At 39.5% G+C, this 25,277-nt stretch overlaps 1 protein-coding gene and 1 pseudogene across 1 annotated transcript; one reads left to right on the top strand and one right to left on the bottom strand.

The window, feature by feature from the left end:
• Positions 1-1,758: 1,758 nt before the first annotated feature.
• LOC104444054 (BTB/POZ domain-containing protein At4g08455) lies at positions 1,759-5,446 on the bottom strand. The gene is given in 3 exon segments (XM_039314722.1): positions 1,759-2,226; positions 4,597-4,767; positions 5,201-5,446. Coding segments are annotated over 3 exon segments (885 nt in total).
• A 15,110-nt stretch (positions 5,447-20,556) lies between these two features.
• LOC120294566 lies at positions 20,557-24,934 on the top strand (annotated as a pseudogene).
• The last annotated feature ends 343 nt before the right edge of the window (positions 24,935-25,277 follow it).

Genomic DNA, 25,277 nt, shown 5'->3' with positions numbered 1-25,277 from the left:
TGAATTTCAGACCATGCAGAATGCTCATCAAGCCACTTCAGTTTCTTTGCACGACCAAGTTTAAGCCATCAATCTTCAAGTTCAAGCAAATGCAAAGCGTGAAGATTTAGTGTAACTGAAGAAGGATTTGAGAAAGCTGGAAGAGACTATCAAGTCTATGAGAGATTTCCAGCTCGTTCACGTTCCCAAACAATATTAATTTTATTCAATTCTCTTTATATTCTTTACTTTTTGCTGTTGATAAGAAGGGGGAGAAGTTGATGCAAATTTGACTCTGTTTTTTTATTGGATGGTTTTGTTTTGACTTGACATATCTTTGTTTGGATGGACTGGTTTGGACTACTATTTTAATGCTTGCAATATCTTAAGCTATGTTGATGATTATGGTAAAGATAGCTATTTTTACAGGGCTAACTCGTTTTCTGTGGATGCAAATTCACTACTCTCTTTATCATAATTCACTTATCTTTTATGAGATATCTTAGTTTGCTTAAGTGTTGTCTTGTAGGTCAAAATTTTCTAAATCTGCAGGAAAGTTTTGTCACCATAAAAAATTGGGAGATTGTTGGAGAAAACTCCTTTATTTGTTTTGAAGTTGACAAAACGTTTCCATCAGTCTAGTCTGAAGACTTGTAGACTCTACTGTTAAAGTCTGAAAACCTCCAAACTCAAGATTTAAAGTCTGCCCTCACTGACAGTTTCCAGACCGACGAAGAGAAGTATTATCCGTTGAAGAGAAGACTTATCTAGATGCGAGAATATCTTTAAGGATTTGATTCGTATGGTTGAAGAAGTTCTCATGGTTGGAGATAGCACCTCAAGATCTATTATTCGAGTAATTTAGATTAGTTGATTGGTGAAGCTTACTTGGAAGGTTCTAGTTATAGAAACCTAGATCATGATTGTATGGGCGAGTAGGATTGGTGGGCTATCATCATATTCCTTAAATAACTCGATATCTCCCTAATTGAGTCTGTCCAACGGGTTGATTAGAAGAACTCCTTTGGAAGGTGCCAATGGTTATGAAGGCATGGAGGAGTATATAAGGAAGACGCTCAAGTTATTCGAGAGTGTGCGTGATAGATAAATTCCAAAGTCTGAAACTCCTTATTCTTTGTTGTTTCATTTCTGAGCTTGAATTTGTATTCAAAAGAGAGATTAGATACTTGTGAGACATTGAGGAGGTGTAGTAGAGTTTCTACACTGTTGAATCAAGGATGTGAGACTGTAAAATCTCTTTTGGTTCTTAGTGGAATCCAGCCAGTGGGCTGTCAGTGCGGAAGAGTGGATGTAAGCTTGGTCTAAGCCGAACCACTATAAACCTTGTGTTTTGATTCTCTATCCCCAATTTCTTTATTTTGATTTGCAGCTCTATATAATTGTTTATAGTTTATTTTTTCAGTCTATCATTATTAAAAGTCAAATTAATTTGTTAAGCTTTGCGAAAACGATTTTGATCACCTATTCACCCCCATTTAGATGCTCCTACTAGCCCTTTCGGTAATGACATCAAATGAGCACTTTAAATCAATAAAAGTTCACTGTTGAAGCCGAAAACACTTCAATTGGGAAAATGATACCAATGAGGCGATGCCAGAGGTTGTAGCCCTTATTAACACAAAGGCAATGAGATCTATCAACAAATTATGCAAAAATGTTATCCCACTCCTGTTCCTTCAAATTCAAAATTCCATAGAATTGAAAGGTCATTCTCCCAACTGATTTTTCTCGTCGACAGTTAACCCGTACAAGACAAGACTATGACTTTGCGATAGTATCTTTAGGTGCTGCAGTGTTTTCCTGCTTTGCAAGACACGCTTTACATTTCTCCACCACAGGGGCAGGGTGCTTCTCCACGAATTCCGAATATTCTTCACGTTTACTGAGTTTATCCGTATTGTCCAAGATTAACGATAAGGCAGCCTCAAGGAGAAGTTTCATGTTGTGCTAGTGCGGGGAGGCATAATTTGCAATCGAGTTGTCGCAGTTCAATTTGGATATCAAGAACTTCTCACGATAAGCTTTGAGATGCTTTATTTGATACTTTTCGGCCAATACTAGAAGCTCACAAGTCATTTGCTCATCGAGCCATGCTTTAGCGGAATAAAGATAGTTGACAAATTCTTGGAGGGCATCATAGAACACGTCACTTATCTTAATCGTGTCACTTCAGTTTTCTTCCATCTCATTCTTGAGCATTGCTTGAAAAACTGGGGATCGATTAGCCTATTTGTAAATACAAAATTGAAGAGGAGTCAAAAACGCAATTTTTGCAGTGTGAGAAATTCCAATAGTTTGATAAGAGATGTTTGTGCATCCTATTGATGTCAACAGTTTTCTTAATCGAAGAAACACCTAATCTGAATTTCACGGAGCTTGTGAGCAAAGCTTCTTAGTAATGTCCTTGCTAACGTTATCAATTGCAAAACTTATGAAAACTATGTGTGTGCCCATAAGTCCCCCATGCCAAGCGAAAAAACCTCAAAACTCAAGTTTATGTAAATTTCAAGTTGATAACTCCAATGAAATTACATTGCAGCAGGCAAAATGCATATCTGGTTGGTCAAGAAATGATTAAATCAAATATTGTCAAAGAAAGTCGTAATCACTTAATTATCCAGCGACTCAATTACCAATTATTCCACTCAACTTAACTAAGCATCGTTCCAAGCAAATAAAGGGAATCGATCATGATCTGCATAAAAAAATCGAGAACCTCTATGACTTATATATCTGGTCCAACCAAACAAATATGGCAGTTCTAATGCCCGATTAGATGAAAGCTAATTCAAAAACTTCAAGCTTAACCTAAGAGATAGTTTAATAACAGACTAGGAAGTAAAATAAATTATCTATTAGTGGAAATGTCTTATGGAGGTGAACCTTTGTCAGCATGCAGTTCCAAAAGCAAATGCAACCCCCATTATCACCACATATAATCCAATCAGAAGCATATAGAGTGACAGAATTTTACAGCAAGTCTCTAAATAAAGAGTCGCAGAAATTCTATTAGTTTGACATTTCTGATTACATATGCTCAACAACTATTTAATCCGCCCAAACTTTGGCATTACATCTTGAAAACTAGAGTAAACATAAGAAGGTTAATTTGAGACTCGAGAAGAGAGAAGACCAAGACCAATCCAAGCAATCATTAAGGCCAGAAACAAAAGAAGAAAGTGGCCCGACATGCTTTTTTAAGGCCAGATCACCGATAAGATTCATTGAATGCATATGATTGACAAACTACTGGCGATTTAGTCAGGAATTGTCTGAGGAGGAAGGAAGTGATCTAAGAGAACTCATTTGGTTAGCTTTTCTCCAGTATACGAAAATTAGGATTGTAATTATTCGAATCATTTATTTGATCACCCACTCTATCCAGGCATCTCTGAAGAGTATTTTGTGGCAAAGCATGGTCATTTACTACGGGAAGTTTGTTACATTGCATGGTTGCCATGTCTAGAGTGACTGCCTTCTACTTGATATCCTCATGCACAAGAAAATATGAAAGCTGGCTTTTGGTGATTAGATAATTGACTCAGTCTCGCGAGCAGGAGATAGCTAGAGGACTTTACTCAGCTATAAATAACACAAGTACTGACGGCATGAAAGTTCGAGATGGCGAGCTAGTTAAAGGTGTCAAATAGGCCTCCCCTGAGGCATCAGAAGCATTTGATCAATCAGGCCCTAACTCATTATCCTCAAGAAATATCGCTTTTTTGGGGCAGTCTTTGTTTCCAGACTGAAACTACCACCCTGTCACGGACTTCAAGCGGCAAGGGCAAAGAGTGATCGCTATCAACTAGTAAGCCACAGGTACCACCGTGCTAGCACACCTATGTCAATGTTGAGTTACCAAATTCCCATAAACACATAAAAGTCATCTTCAAAATCCAACTGCAAATTCTCCGCAGGTCTCCCCTCCTTAAATCTATCTGCACAAATTTCTCAGTAACAAACGAAGATAGAACTTCTAATGAAATCCTCTATGAGAATTTCTCTTTCACTTTCTTATAACTTCTCTCTGCCTCGACTAAAATGAAAAATCTAAGAAGCCTTAATAGCTCGGCCCAGACAACTGAATTTCATAACGACCCCGTTTTTAGACTATCTATATCCAATATAAGCTCTCCCAAAAGAGTATCTTCCCTTTTTTTTCGCTTCATTCGCATCATTTCACAGTCAAGCGCCTCTACTTTCCATAAATCAAGACTACCAAACAAAAGGTTCAGCATACAGTGGTTCTCCCCATCTTCGTCGTCATTGAAAGAAACTCAAAAAGGAAGTATTCCCGTATCTAATCTACGCTTCGTGAAGAATTACTGCAAAATTTCTCCATGACGTAATTGGCCACTTTACCATCCAGACACAATTTGTCACCACCCTATCAGACGCCCACAATTAGAATTTGGGGCAAAAAGCAGAACATTTGAGCCCACCAGCAGATTAACTAACCGATCGAAACTTAACCACTGTGGACTAAACCCTCTCATCCCTTCTGAAATTCCCAAATTTAATCGGGGATCAGCACTGAAACAAACAAAAACCCAAAATTCAAATCAGCAACCAAATCAATGAACCCAGCAAAAGGGCGATGCTCAACAAAATGGCCCTGTGAGCCGGCACCGGCATGGACAGGCCCCTGTTGGGACCGTCCTTGGCGGCGACCAAGATGATATCAGCGAACCCAGACCCATGGGAGCGGCCACTGGAGTGGTGGTGGTGGTTGATCGTGTGGCACCCCTCAACACGGCCCCCAAACCGCTAGGGTCGCCATAGCCTACTCACCTATCACTTGTTCTAATAACATTCCACTCTGATACCATTTCAATTTCAGCAAGTCCACAAAACCTGGGGGTCTACATATTTGTTTTTTTTTTTTTTTTTTTTTTTTTTTGATCAGTCCCAACGCAATTCATATAACGGAAGCATAATCAAAATTCCCTAATCCATCTCCAACGACAATAATGCAATGCACACCAACTATTCACCATATAAAACGATAAAGCCGAGTCACTTTTATTTACATAAATGTGATGGATGTCTCGGGTCGGTACAGCAAAAAGGCCAAGGCTTTTAACTATGCTCGGCTAACTCAAAAGAACATGACCCTACGTTTAACATATGCACCCATCCATCATCTAGTGTCGGCTAACAAAAAAGTATCGCCCTCCACCAGCTGTACGCTTGATCACACCCAACCTGGTGCGTTAGTCAGAGGTGGCGGGAGCATCCCTAGCATCACTCCATCACGCCAGACATGAACAGACAAAAACTCCTGAATAACAGGGCCATCAGCAAGACCCACATCGTACATCACCAAGACACGGACTCGAACAAATACCAGACCGGGTACACTAACACAGGAATGCTCCGTGCACTCCACCTCAACATCAGATGGCATTCCATAATAAGTACCACGCGCAACTGGTGGCAAAGGCATCTTTCAATCTGAAATGTTAATTCCCAAAGGGGTGAGTACAACCACTCAGCAGTAAAGATCCACCAAACTACACAATGCAACAAGCAAGACAATCAAGATATCACGAGTAAAGCACATAGCATTCATACTATCAAGCATACATCACCATGCAGTTGTGCATATATGCAATCGTGCATATCTTGCCATGCCATCGTGCATATATCACCATGCAGTCATGCATATCTCACCATGCCATCGTGCGTGTATCACCATGATTCGTATCATCCATGCTATCAAGCATACATCACCATGAGATCCATTCATGCCTTCATGATCAAATTTTCAATATCAAACGGCATCAATTTACTTTCATAAGCAGATCATGCATCATGCCATATGCATACATCCATGCACATGATTCAATTTCAATTCTTATTTTTCACAAGGATCTCATCATTTGTTTTTTCATTCAGGACCAATGTTTGCATCCCACAATTTATAGCTCGCATCCAACCTGTCATCGCGAGGGCCTTCGGCACACACCTCCGGGCATCTGGCACACACCTCCGGGCATCCCATACCCCAACTAGCACCACGAGGAATCCCCCCCGCACACACCTCCAGGGCTTCCGGCACACACCTCCAGGCATCTTAACACTCCGGGGGCATCCGGCACACACACCCTAGGCATCCGGCACCCACACCCCAGGCATCCGGCACCCACACTCCGGGCATCCCAACATTCTCGGGGCATCGTTGGCTCACACCTCCGACGGTATCATCATTATCATAATTTATATTCACACATGTATCTCAATTTCAACATGACATTTGATGCAATAATATCAAAGGTCTAAACCCGCTTTTGATGTTATATAACATGCCAAATGTCACCACATATGCGCAAAATCAACCACTCAAGACACTATATCACATGGAGCAAATTCATTTATTTTTGAAAATACAACAATTTTTCGCATAAAAACATATTGCACTCCTTTGGTCATAATTCTTGAAAAATTAGTAAACAGCCTTAATAAATCCTCAAAATTCGACATGTTATATATAAAAGATCTAGAGGAAAATATTTCGTGAAGAACACCATATTAGAAGAACATCATACAATTCGGTACAGTCCCCGTATCACAGTCTTTATAATTTCAGAATATTGCCATACACAGTTTCATTCACAAATTCGGTAAAAATCCTAAATTAGCTCCAAAATTCTGAAATTTTTATATGTTATATAAAAATTTTAGAAGTAAATATTTCATGGAGAACTCGAAATCTAATTCGTGATAAATTAAAAACTATAGAAACCATAACCATCCATAATCCTTGGCCTCGAATTCCAGATCTAACTATTTCGGATAAAGATTGTTTCACCAACCAATACTCATCCATTTCCTCTAAAATTTTAGTATGTTATTCCTTAACATGTCATCTTCAACTTTCATTCAGAACACGAGATCAAATTTCAACCATAAAATTATATAAAATTCACCGAATCACACTAGGTCAGCATTTCAATTTCCAGATCTAACTTCTTCAAAGAAAAATAGTTTCACCGGTCTATACTTGTTCATTTCTTCTGAAATTTTGATATGTTACTATTAAAGAAGCCCTCTAAAACTTTCATCAAGAAGTCGAAGCCAAATACCCACTAGAACATCGCATGCAACTCACAAAATCATCAAAGGTCGGACTATTTTTCCCAGAAACAGAATACTGGATTTGAACTTAGCTCCTATAACTTCAAAATTTCTTCACCTCTACCACATCTGAAGTTTTCCATTCACCACAAACATATCACAGTAAGCAAACGGTAGATTAATGGACTCTGCTTACCGTTAATTCGAGCAAAACACAACAATTACACGGCGGGACACGACGGCTCGACGGCGACGACGAACCTCCTCCTTCTTCCTTTCTCTCTTTCTCTCTCGCACGCCCACTTTCTCTCTTCCTCTCCTTCGCACGACACTCCTCTCTCTCTTGGTTCAATCCCTCGAGTAATCCGCCCTCCTCTCTCGTCTCTAATTTCTTCCTTTCAATGAGTAGCAATCATTAGCCTTGCATGCATTGACACTTGGCTCTCTTCATGGGACAAATGGAGAGACATGCAAACCGGTTTCCCCCCCTTCCCCCTTGGTCGAGGGCAGCTCCTCCTCCTTTGGGCTTTGCGGGCCAGTTGAATGGTGGGGCTGTGGGCTGGGTTTTTGGGCTGGCTTGGCCTAAGAATTTCGGCCCACTCTCCTCTAATTTTTCCCATTTAATCATCACCTAATTACCCATTCATATAAATACTTAATTACCCTAATTCACTTGGCCATAAAACTTGAAATCATAAATCAATAAATTCTAACTTATAAAACACACGGCCAAGAATAGAATTTTCCCCCATCAAATAATTGTCCAATAGAATGCTTGGCCTTAAATTTATTGTGATCCATTGGTCTAAAGGCCATACATAGTCCTATGGCACTTCCATCCCCTTTCCATAGGCCTTAATGTATCTGGAGGTCGCCATGAAATTTTTAGGATGCCACAGATTGGAGACCAGAACTATGACATTCTGAAATTTCAATATGCTTTCAATTAAATAAATTGGGCTTTTCATCGACGCGCCTATAGTATTATTCTCAGAGCTGATCACTCATGAGATAACTATACTATCTGGGGAAGTCATTAAGGGATTTTAATGCAATAGACATGAGAATTCGACTAGGAATCGACTACTCGATCATGCTCATCTGCAGAGATCATTTCAACATAGTAAGATCGATTAGAGATTGGAGATAAGTCGGTTTGACCGAGATATGTGGCTAAACGTAGGTGATTCCACCAAATTACAAAATTCTTGTCGATCGGCACTAAATTGATTTTTCTGTCACTTTGGTACTCTATGTCTATATTTCAAATCTTGAGATTTTCACGACCACCAAGAGTCACCAATGTGTCGAAAAGATTCATTGAGGCTCGAAAAAAATTGACCACGGGTCATTCACACTAAAAATTTCTGAAAACTACCTAATCACCTATGTCACGCTAAAATCGCACCATATCGAAATTAACTGCGAATTTGAATTCGATTTCAAAAATTGAAAGTTCTAACATGTCACAAATCATTTTAGGAAAGTCGACTCATCTTCCGAAGATTTTTTCTACAAATCGAGATTTTTGGCGAAAAGTTAGAATAGGGCCATTTTTTCCATAAAATTCAAATGACCATTTTTTTTTATCATGAAATTGGGATGCAAGTAGGTTTTATTGGCGAGGAAAAATGTCAATTTGATCAAGGACTCGATGGTTGAATTTTTAGAAGCCGATTTGAGTTGATTCAAGAAGGAATTGAAGTCCAATTTGAGGGAATTGTCTCCAAAATTCGTGGCTCCCACTTGGACCCAACATTTGGATCATCTCAAGGCTTCTAGAAGGAGAGTTGGCTGCTGAAAATTGCAGAGGAATCCAGCTAGGCTTGGTGGGGCCTTCCAAGGGGACAAAGTGATGAGAGAGAGAGAGAGAGAGACTAAAGGTGGCCCCCCTTGCAGCAACTGGTTCCCCCTTCCCTCCCCTTCTCCCTTGCCCGTTGAGCTCATCCATTTGCAGACCAAGAAGCCTTCAAAATTTCTAGAAAGTCGACCAGCAAGCTAGCAGCCTCGCTAAAGCCACCGCAAGCAGCCGTGTCACCATCGGTTGCCATCGCTGCCCCGCAAGCCTCGCCTGCTCATTGCGCATCACCGTGCATCCTCGGTCGCCGTTCTGCCTAGCTCATGTGTCCAGGAGCTCGCTAGGCCACCTCAAGCCACCGTCAACCGCTGTTCAGCCACCACCTATCGCCATGTAGCCCCGCCGAGATCGCTGTAGCTCTCTCTTGCCATTTCTAGCTCAACCAGCCTCGGAGTAGCCTTGTTCGGCCCTTGACTAGAACCGAAGCTAGTGGGTTTCAGCCCACTGTTTGGCCCGTTTTGTGGCTTTCCCGACCCCACTTGGCGATCCCGCTTTGGAGTTTGTTGATCCTAGCTGAACATTAATTAAGTGAGTTTAACTCACTAATCCATGCTTAGTAAGTTAATGACGTTTAATGATTGATTAATTTAGACTAAGTATGAATTATGTGGATAGTTAGAATATAGTATCAATTTAATTAATCGTTATTGCATGTTAGGTGGTTAGAGTAGTGTAATTAGAGCCTAGATAAACTCTAGTATTTATTTAGAGTAGTTCAAAAATTTTCTGAGCCCGTCTCAACTTTTAATTAGTCTTTTCCGGCCTAAGTGTGCATTTTTGCTATTTATTGATATTTAATAATTAATTTCCGTAATTATTCAATAATTATTTATTTTTCAGAAATTAGATCGGGATAGCTGGTAACTAGAATTTCATACTGATTGCAATGGTGTGGTTGGTTTATTTATCTGATTGTTAATTTGTGCAATTTGAGTATAATTTGTGATTTTGGGTATTTATTACAAAATTTATAAGTTTTGGTATTTAAGTAGAAAATTACTGGGTGTCGGTTTACAGTGCCAAAACTGTGTTTATGGATTGTTGAAATTAGTGGGATTTTCTAAAGTGAAAATATTGTATTTTGGCTAAGGCCGACCATGTATCCACACATGATTATTTTTATCGGCTATTTTAACACAAATAAAATAGGCCACGGTATTACTTTTAATTGAGGAAATTAAGTGTGAATACCAATACCATTGGCCGTAGGTAAATAATCGTGTGATGGTATGTAATCATAGTAAAATGACTAGTGAAAGATGAAGTGACGCATGTTATAGATGCCGATATGGGTTGGGTTAAGAAGACCGTCGAATTTCTAGTAGGCTATGCCCATCGGGCCAAGAGTAACCGTTGAAGTATAGCTATGCCCATCGGGCCATGATTACCACTAACCTAGGTTATGCCCACTGGGTTGTAATTTACCGCCGAACTTGGATTCAGTTGTGCTCGTCGAGCCATGATTACCGCCGAAGTAAGTTGTGCCCATTGGGCCATGATTTAACCTAGTTATACTAAGAGACTCGATGAAGTAGGTTGTGCCCATTGTGCTGTGAGTGGCCCTGATTAATATTTGGATCAAGTGATTGATTGTGATTTAAAGTAAGCAATCCTGATATGATTGGACTTTTTAGATAGTATTGAATGGGCCAACCGAGAACAGGTCGTGATGACATGGAATCGACTAAGTTGATTGACTCGATGACTCGATCCAATTTGATGCTTGGATGTGTTGAATTGATTGGCTGATTATGCAAATCGTACTAACTTGCAGGAAAGAATTGAAGCAAAGGTAAGTCCTCTGACTCGTGCTTGTGCTTAGGCAGCCTTTGGGTCGTATTTTCTTCCTAGTCGAGGCTTATGGGGTTGAACTTGCTGATACGTCGTTTCACCCCATTGTGGATAACAATTTTAGGCCTCTAGATGGTGGTCGTGGAGGACTTGAAGCCCCGAAGTCTGGAAAGGTGGAGAAACCAGAATCGGTGAACGTGTTTGACTAGTGGGTCATAGGACATTTCCTTTTTGCTGAGTCGATATTTTTGTAAATAACCTGGTATTGTATATAAACCTGTTTGTTTATAAAATGTTTGTTTTGGTTTGAAAATTTGTGGCCTACTTTTCTATTCCATCTGGTTATTGTCTGGAGATTTATTATTCACTTTTGCATGCACATTAAAATGAATGGGTTGGCGATGCATCCTGGGATATCGCTATTTAATCAATCGCTAAGGGATGGGCACGTGCTTGGAGGATCGGGGTGTGACAAAAACCTCAAGAAGGCGACTGCTCTCACTCAAGCTCTTTCTCTTGCAAGTAAAAATGTGCAAAATGCCAAAAAAAAAAAAAAAGAACTTATGATTATAATTAGGGAAATAATAGGCAGAAGAATAATCAAAGTGCCAAAACTTGGCACGAAAGGACACTTAAGTGCCAAAATTTCGAAAATGTATACTTAAGTGCTAGTTTCAAAGTAAAGTGGAACATTTAAGCGCCACCCCGGCCAAAATTTGGCCAAATTGCTGACGTGGCAATTTTCCGACGAGTTGGGTGCAAAAAAACGTTGTTTTTCTCGCTGACGTGACAAGAAAAAAAAACGACGTCGTTTGTGTTTGATGTGTAAATAATTAATATAAAAATTAATTAAATTAAATTTAAACTTAATTTTATTTAAAATATTCTAAAAATAAAAAACCTAAAAATTTAAAATTTAAAATTAAAAAAACCTAAAATTATTATTTTTTTAAAAGGGTGGGGAGCCAAAGGGGGCGGCTAAGGGCTAGGCCCTCATTGCTGCCGCCTCCCCCCCGGCCGTCGGGAATGGCCGGCGATGGAGATTCGGCCGGGTCGCCGGCCCCGGTCAACGGCATCGCCAGCCCCTAGCTAGGGCTCGGCGACCCCGGCCGATGCTACCCCCACCGTCGTTGACACTTCCCAACGACGACGGGAGGCGGGTGAAGCCGGTCGGCCGGGGGCCGATGACCCCGGTGACCCTTCCCCCTCCATTGCCGGCCTTCCCCAAAGTGGCGGCGGGGAGGCGACGGTGACGAGGGCTCAACCCTTAGCCGCACCCTTCGGCTCCCCCCTTTTAGGTTTTTTAAGTTTAGGTTTTTTAATTTTTAGAATAATTTAAATAAAATTAAGTTTAAATTTAATTTAATTAATTTTATATTAATTATTTACAAATCGACACAAAAACGATGTCGTTTTTGCATTTTCTCGTCACGTCAAGGAGCAAAACGACGCCGTTTTGCACCCAACTCGCTGGAAAATTGTTACGCGCAATTTGGCCGAATTTTGGCGGAGTGGCACTTAAGGGCGCGTTTGATAACATTTTTTTTAAAATTGTTCCGTAGAGAACACAAATAAAATAAAAGTATTTCCTTCGGGAACAATTTTTGAATAAAAAAAACGTGTTTGGTAAACTTGTTCCAGAATAATAATGAACAGAAACACGTTTGGTAAATGTGTTATTTTTTTGTTTCTTTTAGTTTTTTAATATTTTTATTTTATTGTTCTTATTTTTCTTTCTTTTTTTTTTTCTTTTTTTCTTTTTTGGCCGGTTGCCGGCCTCGGCCGTGGCCGGGGACCGGGCTGACAAGGGCCGGTGGCCTCACCCAACCACGGCGAGGCTCGCCGAGCCTTGCCCCGTGCCGGTGAGGCTCGGGCTCGCCTTGGCCAAGCGAGCTCGTGCTCGCCGGATCTCGGGCGAGCCCGGCTCGCCGGATCTAGGCGAGCCCGAGCTCGCCCAGCCAAGGTGAGGCCGAGCCTCGCTAGGTGCCGGCGAATGCTCGGCCTCGCCGAGGGCCGACGACGCTCCGGCGAGGTCGCGGGCCCTCGACGGCCATGGCCGAGGCCGGCAACCGACCAAAGAAAAAAAGAAAAAGAAAAGAAGAAAAAAAGAGGAGAAAAAGAGAGGAGAGAGAAAAATTGTTCTTATAAATTGTTCCAGAAACAAGAAACACGTTTTTTTTTTTTTTTTTTTCTGTTCCAAATGTGTTCCTAGGAACAAAAATAGATTTGGAACAAAAACGCAAACAAATGCATTTCTGTTCTTTTTTTGTTCCCCGGAACAAAAAAACATAAATTTTGTTCATAAACAAAAAAAAAACATTAACAAACATGCCCTAAGTGCTCCACTTTACTCGAAACTGGACACTTAAGTGTACATTTTAGAAATTTTGACACTTAAATGTCCCTTCGTGCCAAGTTTTGGCACTCTAAGTGTCCCAAACTCGGAAATAATAATTCCATAACTAAAAGCATTCTCTCACGAATTCTTTTTGAAATCCCTTTTGATTTGATTAATTTGCCCTTAAAATTCAGCCACAATTGATTTGCATAAATATTATTAATAATCATAAAAGGTTAGGGAGAATACTCTTTGGTCGTGAAAGCATTATTTCCCAACTAATTATTATTTTTGACCAAAAAACTAATTATTATCAAATGCAAATGATTTACTTAAAGAAATATAAGATAAATCCTTTAGCATCCACTTAAGTTTAGCAAATATTTCAATTAGGCAACTGAATTTTATTTTAATATCTTATTATATTATTTAACATTTTATAATTGATGCATCTTAATCAAACCTGATTGATTTTTTAACAAGCTACTTATAATGCAGGTAAGTGGTCAATTTTTTGGACGCCAAATTATGGCACACTTAACGAGAACGTCACATTAACATTTTGCTTGAGAAGTCAGATTTTGATCAAAGTACACATTGTGAAAAGGAAAAATAAAAGTTTCCAAGATTAAGTGGCTAAAATTAACGTTGAGTGACAAGATTAGCAATTACTAAAGTCCTCTAGCTATCTATAAAAACACAGTTGTTTAACGTCAAAAGGTTGTCGAGGTCCACAAGGACTCTTGACATGATTGGCAATGACTAAAGTCCTTTAGCTATCTATAAAAGGGATAAGTACACTATCACTACCATAAGTTGTGTACGACGCTCACTTTGGTGTCAAAAAGTTTGAAAAACAATCATTTTAGTGCCAACTCCAATCTGGTTGGTCAGAAATCTGACGTGGCACTTTTTTATTAATTTTTTAAGCTTACAGTTAGCATTTAAACAACAAAACGACACCATTTGGTGTCTTTCCCCCAATTCAAAACCTTAAATCCCCAAATTGTGAGAGAGAGAGAGAGAGAGAGAAGATAAGCCAACGGCGATGGGCCAATCGTCGTCCTCAACGGCCCCCGCACTTGGCGGCCACGGCTTCAACCCCGACCCCGACCCCGACGACGGCCACTCGGCGGCCAAGTTGAAGGCTCTAATCTGGCCGGTGCTTGGGGAGGCCGCCGACAAGTGCGCCGCCCCCGATCTCTCCCTCTCCATCTTTGGTCTCCCCGATGAGTGTCTGGCTTGCGTCTTCCAGTACCTAGGCTCTGGCAACCTAGGTCGGTGCTCCCTCGTGTGCTGCCACTAGCTCGCGATCTAAGGCCATAGCTGCAAGAGGCTCGCCCTCCATGCCCACTTCGGAGCTACTAGATGCGATCCCGACTCGAAGAATTTGAGGACGTTGAAGCTGGTGAAATGTTACCAAGATTGGGACACAGTGCTACTACGACGGAGGCCGAGCGACGACAGCCAAGTGATGGCGGCCGGCGTTGGGCGAGGATCGGACAAAAAAAGCCCTAATTTCAATCCCCAATAAAAAAAATATAAAAAAAAACTCAAATGAGTTGTACGACGTCGTTTTCTCAAGGCCATCCACTTAGGACGGCAAAACGACGTCGTTTTCTTAAGGAGGACGGAAAACCACATCGTTTAAAGACCTTATCGATTTTTTTTTTAAATATAAAAGCCAAGTAATCATTTTGGCCGGAATCTCTCACTGGTGGCACCAAAGTGATCGTTTTTCCTTCGATTTGGCATTTAAGTGATCCAATAGAAACTTTTGGCACCAAAATGAGCGCCGTATACAACTTATGGTATTAATAGTGTAATTCTCCCATCTATGAAAACACGGGTTGTTTAACATCAAAAGGCTATTGGGGTCCATAAAGACTCTTGACAAAATAGTTAAGGACATACTTAGATACATATTTGTATTTGTTTTTAATGGCTAACAATCAATTAGACTTTTGGAAATTTGTTGAAGTTAAAACAAAACAAATCTACTTAGTTAAGTAAGCGATATATAGTCATAACCCATATCTAGTTTATTGTAAATTAAATAGATTGCTATAAGCCACTTGCTTTAATCACTCCGTGCTTGCTGCATACTGTCACATGGTTGAGTGTAAAAAGCACAAAAAAAAAACAAAAATAAAAAGAAGATATTTACGATGACAAAGGATACGTGACATGCGACATGCCACGATTCGCCAATACGTCTTTTCTTAAAAATAGAGAATTTCGATATGTTATATATTAAATATATTTTTATATATAGATACATATATAAATAAATAATAAAAAGAGCCTAGAAGTAATTTATACTAAACATATTAATTCAATATTTATTAATATAAATCATTATTTTAATTTGACAAATTCAACTACATTTCATTATAATAATACATAAAACCTAGGAGAAAAAAAAACATTGTTTAAAGGAAAATGCTGAAGTAATATTTATAAATTTATTTATTTATCCTATGTGGTATTTTTTATTACTTTTTTATAGTAAAAAACTTTTTAAAAAGCTAAAAAAATTCTAAAAAACAAAACTGAAAAGAAGAAGAAGAAGAGAGGCACAAGTCTAGCTAGGCATGCCGCTATCATTGCCGTTGCCCCTGCCAGCCGACCTCGTCGGCCCAAGGTGGTCAACGGGGGGTGACCCTCGTCGGCCTAGGTGAGGCCTAGGTGAGGCCTAGGTGAGACTCGCCTAGATTTGGGTGACGCCAACCCTTGCTTATGGCCGGCGAGCCTCTCCAACACCAAGTGAGGCCTTGCTGGCCCCACGCACGGGCTGGTGACCCTTGCTAGGCTCAAGAGAATGAACTTGTTCATGGTGGACGCCAAATCCAAAAGTTCCCTATGTCTAGTATAAATCTCTACGTGAGAGTCAATTGATTCAATTGTTCACATACAACAAATGAGCTCGAATGCATACATTTGGTGCTGGTAATAATTGTTTGATTTATGGCTATTTGGGTCATAGATATTTTGGCCAAACGCCCAACCTAGGAAACTTCGTCCTGGCATTGGAATTTGATGAGAGTAACATTCAGGAAACATTCAAAAAAGTCAAAAGATATGATGCATTTCACTCGTTTATGCATCGGACACATCAAATATAATTAATCGCAGTTGAACTTGTTTACACATCTGGAAACACAGTTCACACATTTGAAAACATGGTATAAGCATCGTAGGATTTAGGTGTAAAGCGACAATACATAATGACTAGATTTGATGGCACAAAAATCCTAACTTTCTTATCATCAATATCTCTGGGATGAAGTGCCGGGGTATTTTGGATGTACCGTCCTATAACATAACGCCTTCATCACTCAATGACTGGAAGTCGTGCTCCTCAACACGATGCTCATTGCGACCTTTTTCAAGAACGTGATGAACCAGAGGAGAACATGAAGCCGCTCGGACACATGAAAATCTGAAGCTCCAACTATCGGTTCTCTCAACATCTGCAATAAAGCAAATAAGCATATGAGAGGAGACTATAAGCACCATGTTACCTTGGGAGACTATCACATAATTACAGCCTTAAGTTCTTTCCATGTATTAGACTCTAACCAGGCAAAGCCACCGATCGTTTGACTGCACTTCAATCCCAGTTGAGTCACATGAACTATTTCCTCACACTTCTGTGCAGATGAGACCAGAAGAAAAGTATGTCCAGAAGCAAAATTCGAAATGACAACATCACGCAACACCTTTTAACCCTTTGGACTAATTCCCTGTCCTTCCAGGCGCTATGCAAAGAAGAATTTGGGAGTGTCTTAACGGTAAGCATAAAGCAACAAAGGTGTCCCAGCTAAGTCTGATAAAAACCAACACAGGACACCCTGCGCTCCTACAGCCTGAGCTATGGACATGTGGAACTTGTTCATTTAGTTGTGAATCTGTGACGTGTAGATGCCGATCTAATTTGAGAACCTTTGGTAAAATTATTTATCTTTTTCTATTGATTAATGAGGCCTGAACAAACTTTACTTAATTTAATAATTAGTCACGTTGACCACTATGTCAACCACTATGTCATAATTTGATCGTTGTATGTGATATATCTATCAATCATTATTTGCCCTTCGATTATCACTTGACTTTGTTATGACTATATCTTATACTCGTGTAAAAATGCAAATTTACACGGGAGATGTAGAGAGGTGCCGAGCTACGTGCTAGATATATATTGTACAACCCCTTAAAGTTCTACAAAAATTAAGTTTTTAATATATAAAATACCAATGAATAGGCAAACTCTTACAGTTGAATCAAACTTTTAGTGGTATTAGGTCACTGAAAATTAATTTCAGCCACTTTATATTTGGAAACTTTCTTTTTTTCTTTTTTGCAATTAGTGTACTTTGATTAGAGTCTAAATTCTTAGGCAAAATATTAATGTGGTATCCCTCTGAAGTGTCACATAATGCTGCGTTCAAAAAATTTGCTGCTTGTATATGGAATGAGTAAATTACTCATAAAATTGATAAGATTCCAATTGAGGTGCATGAATGCAAAATATAGAATAGTATGACGAGATATTAAAGTTATAATTCGGTCACCTAATAGTAAACTTTAGTTGCGTAATGATTTACCTTATTCTGCTTTAAGATTTTTTTTTTTTTTGCATTTAATAGTAGTCAATTAGGAAAGTACATATTCACAGCCAAAAAGATTATTGAAAACTTTACACAGGGTCTAAATTGGCCTTAAGACTCGTGCACCTTCTTCATGAAAGATTCTTGACCAGATCAAGTAAATAGTGAAAGAAGCCCAAACTTACTTTTTTATTTATTTGTTTCTACCATATTTCATTGCACCTCTTCTGTTTGTCTAATCTTGCTGTAAACTAAAGGTAATATTTATTCCTAAAAATCACTGAGTTATTACTATTATTTTTTAAAGAACCCCATATATTTTCACTTCCAATTAATTCGAAACAAAATACAAGCTACTTACCAATAAGAACATGTATATTTTTTCACTCAATTTATTTGTAAAATCAACCAAATATCTTTGTTGCTTGATATTTATTAGTTAAAATGACCCATTCTTTAAATTATAAGCAATGTGATTTGTGAGTAATATATACTTAGTCTATCCATATTTCCATTTTTTTTAGTCGAAAAGGATACTTCATTCATTAAGTGCCATAGTTAAAACAAAGATGTTCAATATTATAACATCAAAAGGGGTCACTTGGTTTGGTTCTCTCGGACGGCGGGGCCAGCAAAGCACTTTTGAATTGGGCCAGACTTTCTCACGCAATCTTCTATGACGGTCTGGACACGCCATGGGCTTGGATGAATGCCCTTAAACAAGCCCAACAACCGATAGGCTATCACCGTGATCATTCAGCGTGCAGATCAGGGGAAATTCGCCGCTTCCAGTTCGTGCGCACGGATCAAGGAGCGCCAGGAGAGAGAGAGGGGGGCCGGGCGGAGGAGGAGAGAGAGTCCTTCGGGAAGAGCTGGGCTTCGGCCTCGTCGGCCGTGGCAGAAATCACCAATTTCGCAAAACCATCGACAACGATCCCTCTTGAATCCCGAAGTACACCGGCAATTGCGCCTCCCGGCTCACCCTCGACGACAGGCCCACCGACATTCAGCTTAAAGGCGGCAACGGGCAGGTTCGATTTCCTTCTCTCTCCTCTTCGAATTTTCCGTTGGGTTCCACCGGAGACGGGTGCGTTCCGTGATTTCCATATCTCCCACAAGACACGAGCCATAATCTCCCAGGTCGGTCGGTTGTCTTTTCGCTCCATTACTTCCAGTAGCCATTCTTCGATTCTTGAAGTTACAGCGGGCATAGTGGGTGGGGTGAGGTAAGGCCTTGAATAGATTTTCACGGGTAGGGAGTGCCTTCCGACATAAGCTCCACATGAAAGTTCTGATTTTTGGGTATGTTTGCACCTTAAAGGAAGGGTTTTTGGTGGCTGGTATGAGGCGGATGCTTGGTTTATGATGTGTGCCTGGTTTGTTTGTAGGGAGGGATCTGTGATAGGCATTCTCGACCGAGTATTGGCCTGTTTTATGACCAAGCCAAATCAGTTAATCCTTTCGTGGGTTCGAGGTGATTGGAATGGCTAGTAATTCTCTAACAGTAGTTTCCTTAAAGAGGTTGTTTAACCTCTGTCGTAGGCTTTTGCATGTCGAGTTTGAAAGCAGCCTGAAATCCCTTGTTCCTTTTCCTTACCATTAGCTGATGCAATACCTCCTGAACAATTAGAATGTTGTCTTGGATCTGACATCCACTAAAAAAGGCACTCTGTTTCAGTTGCAATCAATTTGGGAAGCCAGGGTTTGAGATGGTTAGCTATGACCTTAGCAATAATTTTGTAGTGGACATTACAAAGGCTAATCAGTCTAAATTGACTCATATTCTCAGGGTTTGGAGCTTTTGGAATGAGGGAGATGTGAGTCATATTTAAGGCCAGGTCTAGGTTACCTGTCTCGAAAAAGTTTCTATGTCTTGCTGAAATTCGGCCCGGTGATGCTGGAAAAGTTAGCCATTTAGTCCGCCTGGATCTGGAGCCTTCCTAGGCGCAATTTTGGAAACAGGTTGTTTTACCTCTTCCAATGTAACTGGGGCAGGCAGTGCTTCATTTGTGGTGTCTTGAAAGATATGCAGAGATTCATCCAACACTGGTTGGAAATTCCCATGTCTCGTGGTTGTGTATAAAGTCCGATAGAAATTCACTGCATTCTGTTTGAAAACAGTAGGCTCACAGCACTACGTGCCATTTTCCAGCATTAACATTGTGATCTTATTTCTCTGCCTTCTTTGAATGGTTGTCACATGAAAGTCCTCCCCATTTCAGCCCGTTTATCCTCGATCTAATGCTCCGGTACATATCTTCTTGTCTTCATAATTTTGAAATTTTTTCAGTGATGGCTTGGAATTTTTCACTGTTTTTGGGTTCTATTCTACTGTGTGTGGGCTCCATAAGGTGATTCTTAAGTGCATCTATTTGTTGGGCAGCATTTGAAATCTTCTTGCTCCATTTCTTTAGCTCCCCTGTGATTTTTCGCAGTTTTTCAGTCATTCCCTTTTGTATATGTGCTGCATCATGCCGCGCACTCTCACAAAATCATAGCATTCCTCATCCTCCACCCAATATGCTTAAGATAATTCCTTATTGAAAAAGAAAAAGAAAACGAAAAAGAGAGTCATTCTAACGGTCTTATATTTATTTTTAACCTTTGCTTTCTTCATCAATAAGAATAAGTTTATTTAAGTACGACTTGTTCAATAGTCAAATAAGCCATAATTAAATCTATCAATAAATGTTTTAGTAATAAGATGAGTTCTAAATTTGTTTATCTTCAATTTTCTCTAGTGAGATATATATCTCTTATTTTTTCAATGATTAACTAATAATTATACTTATTGAAATTTATTTAAATTAAGTAAAACATAAGTAAACGATATATTCTTACAACCTTTATCTATTATATTATAAATTAAATCGATGCCATAACCCACATGTTTTAATCACTATGTGCTTGCCTCGTGGATGAGTTTGAAAGCTAAATTAATCAAATAAAATATAGAGAATCCTTTTTAGCTAGGTAAATATTATTTCCCAAGTTATGATTATTTACACGTTTTTACATGCATCCAATCCCGAGTACGAGAAATAGAAGTGAAGAGGTTTCGCTGACGAATTAGCTCTCTCACTTGACAAATGCAGTGACTGAGCGCAAGGTAGGAGCACCAGGAGGAGACCAAGTCCATGCGTTGCATATTAGAGGAGCACATCATGCGTGACGCCAGCATGTGCAAGGAGTGCTACGAGGAGGCAAGCGAGACCGTGGAAGAGCTCGAGCGAGAGATCCAGGATTTGAAGGCTGAGGTTGCCTTCTTGAGATCATGCTCGCCGACCGACCACCACCACCACCTCAATGGTCACTCCCATGGCCCTGAGTTCACCGATGTCATCTTGGTCACTGCTGTGGATGGTCCCAACGGAGGCCTGTCAATGCCGGTGCCAGCTCACAAGACCATTCTGGTGAGCATTGCTTTTTTCCCGGTTCGTTGATTTGGTTGCTAGTTTTTCTTTGGTTTGAATTTTGGATTTGATTAAATTTGGGAATTTCAGAAGAGATATTAAGCTTCAATTTGTTTGTAGTTAATTTGTCGGTGGATTCAAATGTTCTGTTCTGTGCTCCCAGTTCTAATAGTCGGCGTGTCTCATAGGTTGGTGATAAATTGTGTCTTGATGGTAAATAGGTGGTCAGTTAGGTTAGAAAAGGGGTAGATTGGATACGGGAACACATCATTTATGAGTTTTCTTTCAGTCATTGGACAATGCAGGTTCGGAGACCACTGTTTACTGAACTTTTGTTCGGTAGTCTCGATTTATGTATATTTGAGGCACTTGTATGCAAATTGATGCCTGAGTGATGTGAGAAATGGAAGCAAAGATACTCTTTTGGGAGAGCTTATAGTGGACATGGATGGTCTGAAAATGGGGTTGGTCAAAGTGTTATAAAATTTAATTGTCTGGTTCAAGCTATTAAGGTTTCTCATATCTTTCATTTTAGTTGAGGCAGTAGGAGTTATAAGAGGGGGAAAGAGCAATGCTCATAGAGGATTTCTTTAGAAGTTTTATCTTCCTTTGGCCATTTTGGGCATGCCTACACACAACTGTTATTGAGAAAAGGCAACTGTAATGGTAGCTCGTGCAAATAGATCTAAGAAACGGAGACCTATGGAGAATTGGCAATTTGACTTTTAAGATAAGTTTTATGTGTTCATGAGAATTTGGTAACTTGACATTGACATGGTGTGCTGACACAGTGGCGCGGTGGATTTCTAGTTGACAGCGATAGCTCTTTGCCTTGCCACTTGAAGTCTGTGACAAAGCAGTAGTTTCAGCCTGAAAGCAAAGAGTGCCCCCAAAGTAATATGACTTGATGATAATGAGTTAGGGCTTGCGTAATATGATGCTTCCAATGCCTCAGAGGAGGCCTATATGACACCTTTAACTAGCTCACCATCTTGAACTTTCATGCTGTCATACAAGTATTATTTATAGCTGAATGAAGTCCTGTTGGTATCTCCTGCTTGTGAGATTGAGTCGGTAACATACTAAAAGCCTTCATATTTTCTTGTGCATGAGGATATCAAGTAGAAGGCAGCCACTTTAGAATTGGCAACCCTGTAATATAACAAACTTCCTATCATAAATGACCGTGCTTGCTGCAAGAGTTCAGATATGCTTGGATTAGAGTGTGGGGTCACGTAAATGATTCACACTATGACCATTATGACCATCCTAATTGTTGTGTACCGGAGAAAAGCTAACCAAGTAAAAAAGAAACAACAATTATTCATCTCAGATTTATACCTTTTTGTCCACTATAGTTTTATCAAGCAGGCCGCTACCAAACAAGTTCTGTTAGATCGCTTGTTTCCGCCTCAGACAAGTCCTGATTAAATCACCATGAGTTCTAAACATAAGCATTTGATTATCAATCTTTTGGTGATCCAGCCTTAAACAAACGATGTTAGACTGCTTTCTTCTTTCGCTTCTGGCCTCAATATTTGCTTGGAGTGGTCTTTGTCTTCTCTCTTCTTGAGCCTAAACTTATGTTCACTTGAGTTTACAATATGTAATGCTGAAGCTTAGGTGGATTAAATAGTTGTTGAGCGTATATAATCAGCATTATCAACTCATGTGAACTTCTGTGACTCTTTATCTAAAGACTTGCTGTAAAGTTCTGCAACTTTATATGTTTGTTGTCGGATATATATGGTGATAATGGGGATTGCATTTACTTTTGGTACTGCATGCTACTAAAGATGCACCTATATAAGACATTTCCACTGACAAATTATGTCTTTTACTTCCTAGTCTGATTTTGAACTCTCTCTTAGGTTGATTTTGAAGCTTTTGTATTAGCTTTCATCTATTCAGGCATTAGAAGTACGGATTGTTTGCTTGGACTGGATTTCTAAATTAGAGAGATTCTCAGTTTTATTTTGCAGGTGTTTCTTTTATTTGCCTGGAACATGGCTTTGTTGAGTTGAGCGGAATGTTAGCCCTATTTGGTAACCATCTCCGGAACAACCGGAACAACTGATTCTATATATATATATATATATATTTTATCCGCAACAAAAAAAGAATAAAAATCCGTTTGGTAAAATTTTTGTTCTTGGGAATAGATTTGGAGCAGAATTAAAACATAGAAAAAAGTTGTTTCTTGTTCCTAAAAATAATTCCTAGAATTAAGTCACAAGTTTTTTTTTTTTCCTTTTCCTTTTCTCTTTTCTTCTCTTTCCTCCTCTTCTTTTTCTTCTTCCTTTTGGCTGGTTGTCAGCCTTGGCCATGGCCAACAATCGGTTAGATGAAGGTTGGCAACCTTGTCGGCATTGCTCACCTTTGGTGAGGCTGAGAGAGCCTCTTTGTGGTTGGGTGAGGCTCAGCCTCGCCTTGGCTAGGCAAAGTTGACCTCGCCCAAATCTGGCGAGGTCTAGCTTGTTGGGCCACTGCGACTGGTGAGGCTCGGCCTTAACTCCCCATGAGGTAATTCTATGATTTTCCATGGTAAAAGAGCCCCTGACCAATTAAACAAAAATAAATAGGAACATAGTTCCAATAAAAGGAACCCATGGACCATATTCTTCTCAATCTGAGTTTTGCTAATGTCTCGAATGAATTCGAGCCACCGATAGGTTAGCGTTGTGGTGGCCCGATGAGGCCAAGCTTTGCTTGTGGCTGGGTGGGCTCGGCCTCGCTAGATTTGGGTGAAGGAGGAAGAAGAAGAGAGAGGAAAGGGAAAAAAGGAAAAAGAAAAAAGAAAAAAAAAATATAATAAAAGTGTTAAAAATTAAAAGAAACAAAAAATTTAAAAATTCTACCATACACATTTCTATATTGAAAATAGAAGTTTTAAATAGTTACTAAGCATCTTCAAAAATTCAGAAATTGTTCTCGGGAACGAATCAGAAAAAACTATTTATGAGCAAAATTTTTCTTAGGAGCAGAATGATTACCTGCGCCCTTAATCTCTATTTGAATTGATATGTTTAATAATGAGTTTTTGTATACTTCATTCATCATGACTCTTTCACAAGATTTGGTTTAAGCGATGCTTGAGCCACCGGATATGCATTTTGCCTGCTGCCATGTACATTTCATTGGAGTATAAACTCAAAACATTACACAAGCTGGAGTTATGGTCTTTCCCTTGGCGTAGGGGACTTATGAGCACACATAGTTTTCATATTGTTGTTTGATAATGATAGCAAAGACATGTTTCAGAAGCTTTGCTTGAATGCTTGCAAAATTTATATCCAGAGTTACTTTAATTGAGCAAACTGATGTGATGCATAAGCATTTCCTATCAAACTATGGAGTTTTCCCACTGCAAAATTGCGTTGCTGAGTCCTCTTTGATTTTCTATTTACAATCAGGCTAGCCAGTCCCCAGTATTTAAAGCAATGCTCGAGAATGAGATGGAAGAAAGCGAAGCGGCATTATTAATATAAATGATGCATCGTATGATGCCCTCCGAGCATTTGTCCACTGTCTTTCTGTTGAAGCATTGCTTGATGAGCAAATGGCTTATGAGCTTTTAGTATTGGCTGAAAAGTACCAAGTGGAGCACCTCAAAGCTTATTGTGAGATGATCTTGATATCCAAATTAAATTGGGATAACTCGATCATAAACTATGCCTTTGCGCACCAGCACAATGCGAAGCATCTCCTTGAGGCTGCCTTGTCCTTAATCATGGTCAACATGGATAAACTAAGAAAACACCCTAAATATTCAGAACTCGTTGAAAAGGATGCAAGTCTTGTGATAGAGATATGGGAAGCATTTTTTGGAAAGCGGAACAACAAATAAAATTGGTGGGCGAGTTTATACTTTTTTGTTCCTAACTGCTGGTATTTTGAGTTTCAGATAACTTTTTTGCCTGATTTGTTGATAGATCTCATTGCCTTTTTTCTTATTCAGGGATGCAATTTGAAGTGTTGTCAGATTCGAAGTGAGCTTTTAGTGAAGCAAAGTGCGCATGCAATGTCACGACAGCCGCTTGGTCTTACTCAATAAATGCTTGACGGATGTAATAATGGCTTTTATAGGTTCTAATATGCTTTCTCTTTTATAAGAATGTACTATCTATGCTGAAATTGGTCATGATATTCATCTATATTATGATTTAGGTGAAATTTGAGCACTGTTCAGG

The sequence above is a fragment of the Eucalyptus grandis genome, chromosome 6 (genome assembly GCF_016545825.1).
Source record: "Eucalyptus grandis isolate ANBG69807.140 chromosome 6, ASM1654582v1, whole genome shotgun sequence".
Lineage (NCBI taxonomy): Eukaryota > Viridiplantae > Streptophyta > Magnoliopsida > Myrtales > Myrtaceae > Eucalyptus > Eucalyptus grandis.
Note: the sequence above shows the minus strand (reverse complement) of the source record. Positions and strands in the feature narration are given on the sequence as shown.